Source organism: Anneissia japonica, unplaced genomic scaffold (genome assembly GCF_011630105.1).
Source record: "Anneissia japonica isolate Jap-2015-1 unplaced genomic scaffold, ASM1163010v1 scaffold288037_len161832_cov179, whole genome shotgun sequence".
NCBI lineage: Eukaryota > Metazoa > Echinodermata > Crinoidea > Comatulida > Comatulidae > Anneissia > Anneissia japonica.
In genome coordinates, this window is record NW_022697892.1 from 32,413 (window position 1) to 38,707 (window position 6,295).

The 6,295-nt window shown below is 35.0% G+C and overlaps 1 protein-coding gene across 1 annotated transcript; it reads right to left on the bottom strand.

Annotated features, from left to right (window-relative positions):
- Positions 1-2,286: 2,286 nt before the first annotated feature.
- LOC117102373 (achaete-scute homolog 1a-like) lies at positions 2,287-4,541 on the bottom strand. Its single transcript, XM_033242632.1, has 2 exons — positions 3,865-4,541; positions 2,287-3,289 (listed from the first exon to the last, which is right to left on the bottom strand). The coding sequence occupies exon 1, from the start codon at positions 4,526-4,528 to the stop codon at positions 3,887-3,889; it is 642 nt and encodes a 213-aa protein (XP_033098523.1). The 5' UTR covers positions 4,529-4,541; the 3' UTR covers positions 2,287-3,289; positions 3,865-3,886.
- Positions 4,542-6,295: the final 1,754 nt, after the last annotated feature.

The window sequence follows — 6,295 nt, forward strand, 5'->3', positions numbered from 1 at the left end:
AAAAAAAAAAAAAAAAAAAAAAAAAAAAAAAAAAAAAAAATAAACCCTAACCGCTCAAATAATATTTAAACAAATTTCAACGAAAAAGTGAAGAGTGGATGAGGCTAGTGAAGAGCAGCTTCAATTGAAATCCCACAAAGAAAACGGTTGTCAGCTAACAAATTAAACGAAAAGAACTAGGCATGCGACATTCAACGGACCATTTAGTCTGTGAAATAGGCCTACTTGTCACGGGAGAGTTTTTGTATGGAGAGGTAGAAAAAATAATCCACCGGGTAAAGGTCATTGTATTCACCACAAAACAATAATGATAATCTATTCAGTAATTCATAAATTTGTTGGCATGAAGCCAATTATAGATTCAAATCATATACCTATTATTAACAACCTTTATTTTCTCTTCTTATTTGCTTTCTCTTAATCACGAGTCAATAAGTCATGTCCACGAGACTCTCATGGAGATTAACAGCCAGTGGTCATGTTAAATTTCTCCGCAGTACTACTAAGCATGTTTGTTGACAGTGAACTAGCAGTGATCGTTGAGGCTATGTCGATAACAACAACCCGATAATGATCCACGGCTACTATTTATTTAGTACCGTAGGTCTCTAAACTAAAAATTAACAGAAGATGGAGACAAACAGTAATAACAGTTTTTGATTAAACTTCCATTATTGTTGAAGTACGGTAATATCGTTGGAAAAAAAAACACCTTAACTGTACTGTACGTAATTAATGTACCGTGACCGGCTTAATGATAATTATTATATTCAAAATATGAATAAATATATAAATAAAAATAAATATATAACGCTAGTAAAGTTGTGGCCAAGCTAAAAAAATAAAACAAAAACAATTAGAGGTCTATACTTAGAAAATTTAACCCGAAGTGGCAAAGATAATGATGGTGAAAATGTTTTAAAAAATCGGCAAAAAAATAAGAACACTGAGCCTGGGCAAAATTTTACTGGTTCTTATAAAAAAGTTTAATTATTTAGTTCAGTGCGGTTGTAATTTATTAGACGACGAGCGCCGCTCATCTCTTTCTTGACTTCTTCGCATTGTCGGTACCTAGCCCAACAACAAACAATGCAACAATACACATACACACGGGTTGGCGCCAAAAGATATATTATCGATTGTTTCTTAATGATTTAGTAACCAGGTTAATTGTTTGCACAATTTTACCGATCGATGTGAATTCGTTGAAATATTGTATTCTTCCATAATTAGTATTATAGCATGGCTACCTCCAGCTACAGTCAAAAAAGTGTGAAAAACTGTTCTTTGTCACTAGCGAAACTGTTTTTATTAATACCAGTTCAAACAAATTTTAAATAAATAAATGGGTAGAATATAGGCGTTTTTAACACACCAGCTAGTGTTTTATAGGGCTAAGAAGGTTGAACCACCTCCTTGATTGAAACTTATAGTCTCAGTGAATATCAGCTTTTGAAGGCCTTCAAGTTTTTATTGAATGTACATGCCGATAAATTGAATTTCAATAAATTCAAGATTATTAGTTTAGTCTCGTTAATATTGTGTTTGCTGCTGTAGTGTATTATTCTCGGCGGTCAACTTCAATTCAATGCTAGCGGCGTAAAGAGCTCGACTAAATTAGGGGAATAAATGAGGTACCACTTGTGATTTTTTTTTATTATAACTACGGCATAAATTAAAATACCGGTAATTTAATTTTGTTTAATGTCTATTTAAAACTTTTATAGTCGTATTATTTATTAATGCACAGGTGCGAATTTCATATTTAATATATTTTATTTTGTAAAATGTACGGTATATAGGCCTAGTCCAGCTGATTTTGTGTCAACTTCGAATAGCCACCAGCGGCAACTAGGTTTGTATTACGGAAATCCTGTGAGACGTTTTTTTTTTTTCATTTTGCACTCCTTGTTCGCTGTTATCTATGTCGCTTTCTCAGAGAATGTAATTTTACTGTTATTTATGACGAAATTAAATGAAAATATGAATGTTTACAGAATTATCATATTTTTTTAAACGAAGTATGGTTAACACAATAAAATTCATATTATCAGGCTGCCATAACTGTTAAGTATAGTGTATTCTGTCTGGATGGTATAGCAGGATACATTTATCAACAAGTTTAGCAGACAATTTATCTTCAGACACACACACAACGAAACTCACATCAAAGCATACCGTACAATTTCAGTAGCAACGGAAGTCGAAGTGAATTCCTTAGTTTGAATTCTTTTCTCTGAAAACCCACCACGCTTGCACCAAACAGTCAAGAAAGGAGAGACGATATTTTACTATATTTCTTATAAAATTTATTATCTTTGATTGTGTATCAAAATACAAAAATGTGACGATTCAGCGATTAAATTCTTTTGTTCAATACCCGCCCGCAGTAGAGTTTTTAGATTTAATCCAATAGAAAAGTTAAAAGAATGCAGATATAACATTAAGGACGACCTCTGTTAAAGTTCAAATCTAAAATTTAAACGATCGCTTTTGAGATCGTGTATAGAAATAGCAAAATAATCTACTATTATGTACATTATTTACAAAAATGAATTAATTTAGATCAACAACAACTAACATGAGAATATAAAAGATTTTAAAGATTTGCTCCAGAAGAGCAGTGTGGAAGAAAAATCATTGAATAGTACAATTTGCATAGAGCATTCAACTTTATAAATTTACAAAACAAACCGCCTAGGCATATTTTGTGGTACAGAGGCTTAATGTACTTAAGGAAAAACAAATATAACATTGGCCTAAGCCAAATGTGAATCAGCACTTAATTTAAACAGAACACCCCAAACGCGGGAGTTGAACAGCTCCTTATAAGAGTAAAGTAAGAAATAATACAAACATAAAACATTTATTCTTTGTAGCACAAATTTCGTCCGTAATTATTTACAATACATCGCTACATAAAATGCAACTACTAGCTTTGAGAGAGTTAACAGTTGCCAAAAATGATATATTCATTAACTTCTTCCAGCTAGATTTATTTTCTAGCTGAAAACTTATTTCAAATCATAATAAAACCGCGCGTAACAATAGCAGAACTTGTACGAGAGTTGTTTAAGTTCTTTGTTCGCTTGGCTGAATCTGATTGGCCGACCATCTATCTTCTTTGGCCTGTCATGGCTTTGTCCCCTTCGATCAACTACCTCATGTGATCGCTGGGACTCAGTAGGCCACACCCACCTCGTAATGTACGTGCAACGTCGATCTACGTAAGCCACGCCCACAGCATCGAGTACGCACTACTTCTTGCCTCGGACTACACAAACTTTTCCTGTTAACAAAGAAAACATTAGAAAAATATTAAGTTTCAGAATAATTGTATAAATTCAAGAAACAAATTGTAATTTAAGCGTATTCATATTTCAATAAAAATATATTTTTATGGGAAATTACTATATTTTTAGAAATTGGAATATGCCATTTTTTTTTCAACAAAAATTTAAATCAATCTATAATTGGGAAACGAATGTGTAAATTCCAGAACCCACTTTCGTTTAAGTAGCCCGTCACAGTAGGCCCTATTTACATGCCTAATCAACCAATTAAATATTACAAAGCATCCGCTGAAACAAATTTGTTTTCGTTCAAATCATGAACCAATTTTTCAATTTTCTACACTGATAAATTTGGATAATGCACTTCTAACGGATTAAGTATACAAACGTTTTGCTTTCAAAATTTCCTTCTTTCTGAACATAAATTTATGAAGTAAGTGAGATAATCTATAACTTTAATTATAACGTTTAATGCAATAGGTTTAGGATTTCGTAATAGAATTATGAGGTTTTCAATACTTCTTTTTATAAGTTTATGCCTATTGTTATAAGTATTGAAATTCGTGTTTACCTTGGGAGGGAATCGAAATTGTTCAAAACCAAGAACTTGCAAAGCTCATCAGTTCCTCTTCTTCTGGCGTTAACGGTCCCGTTTCGTGATCTGAAACGTACGAATGTGCCGGCGATGCACTGCCTACGGACGAATCTGTCGGTGATGCCGTGGACGAATTAAAAACGGCGTTGACGGCGTCATTTTCGTCTAGCAACTGTTGAAGTTGTCTGATATATTCGACGGCTGATCGCAGTGTCTCTACTTTGCTCATTTTCTTCGTCTCCACACCGTTCGGAAGTTGCTGCCGCAGTGTGTCGAACCCAGAGTTGACGAGTTTCACTCGGTTTCGTTCTCGCTCATTTCTCCGGGCTACTGATGCCGTTTGCTGGTGTGACATCGTGTAGTTAATTCCTCCGTAGTTGAGTCTTCGCTTACATCGCACCAACTCGGAATGATGTGGTTCTGGATTCTGCAACCTCTTTGCAGTTGTCGGTCGCCTTGTTGCATTCATTGCCAAGAATTTACAACTTGCTGCAAGAAGTTTTACTGTCGAATTATCCATATCCATTATAATATCTTTGATTCCCCGTTGGGATGTTTCGGAGGTGAGAGCTAAGTTAACTTGTTGAAGTTTGAGTGTGTTTAAGTAACTCTTACTCAGATCTTCGGTTAATAAAGGCATTTTGGAGTATTCAGGTGCGACAAAAGCGTGCCGAACCATGAAGCTCCGCCCCTTTGTACCTATTGACCAATCACCGTACACCGTTCGCGTGGCACACCGTTAACTGGGGACGTTTACTGGTGAACAGGCTCGCGTCCCAGCATCGCCTATTTGGTTTATTTCAATATCAATAGCTACCGATTGTTCTGTAATCGTTTTTTGTGGCGTTCTATGGCCTGTCATTCAGAAGCATTCAGTCAGAAGGTTAGGCGTCCTGTGGAAAACGATCTGCCTCGGGTTATTTGTGAAGTACTTGGTTGATTGTTACTAGTACTCCACGTGCGTACTGTGCTAAGTAACCCGAACTAACCTCACCTCTCATCTTATATTTTTGCACCATGCAGGAAACTCGTAATCTCGGAACATTTGCTTCCAAAGCTGGGGTGCAATCGTTGTCTACCATATACGACGGTAATGGGGGTTATGTGGCTTAGCTCCGACTTGAACTTGTTGGTTATGAAGGTAAAATACAAGTTCAATAACCGGGCACAACACATTACAAATTATAGTTGTTATGACGCGATTCTATTCCATTCTACCTCGTTGTAATAAATCCCCAAAATTTCAATTTTCAAACAATTTTAAGTACAGTACCGTATATCACGTAGGCCTAAGTGTTATTCTGAGTGGTGTAAGTTTTATATTATTTAAATTATAACACAATTATACATTATTAATTTGTGCATAATTAGGCCTATGTTAATTTGTTTATTTGTAATAAAGTTTAGTTCAGTTGAAAAAGTGTTAATATTTGTACAATGATCTAATAAGTTTGCACTCATCCAGCAAAACTGATTCTTACTAATGAAGGTAAATTCATCCGCATATTTTAACAAACCCAAATAAAAGTTTTGGTTTATGAGCTTGTTTTATGTGTTTAGTTCAGTTTGAAAAAGTGTTAATATTTGTACAAAGATTTAATAAGTTTGCACTCATCCAGCAAAACTCAAGATAAATTACAGAAACCATTCTTACTAATGAAGGTAAATGCATCCGCAAGTTTTACTAGATGAAATCATTAACAAACCCAAATAAAAGTGTTGGTTTATGAGCTTGTTTTATGTGGACTATTTAGCAGATCATTCCGGTAACGATGTTTGTTTTGGTGAATGATTAATTTAGTTTAGTTGACTAAGTCTCAGACAATAGGAAGACAAATGTTTATCTTGATTACTTAACTGGAAATAATCCAATGACGACAGAGGGCGGACTTTATTTCGATATAAAATTGTTACCGGGGAACTTACAGTAATACTACATTTTAATAGAAAATAGAAACGTTGTGATGTTTGGTTAAGTACGTACACTATGGACCAATTTAGGACAATTCTTACCTTACACGTAACCCAGAAGGTATCCCTAGAAAGACCGCACGCTGTATAGGTCTACCCATGTTCAAATGCATCAGGGGTTTCCCAATACGTGTACCCTCGAGGATCCCCTAACTAATATACTTTTTTTCAATGAGAAACACTCTCGCTACTCGTCCATTCCCTAGACCAACACGATATGCCGCACATGCAAGCTAGTTACGCCATGTCAACCAACGCCAACAAGTGGTTGAGTGTCATTCCATTAAACCGATATCTTTACCTCTCCACAACAATCCACCTTTTACAAAATTCTAAACTTTGGGTTTTCCTCTTTCGTTCTATCAAGATTCCATTCTTTGTTTCCCACTCTTCCTTTGATATTAGTTCTTCACTTACGGTTCCACCACATATTACT

Coding starts and splice junctions, on each gene's coding strand:
- LOC117102373 (XM_033242632.1), bottom strand. CDS start 4,528: ATGCCTTTATTAACCGAAGATCTGAGTAAGAGTTACTTAAACACACTC.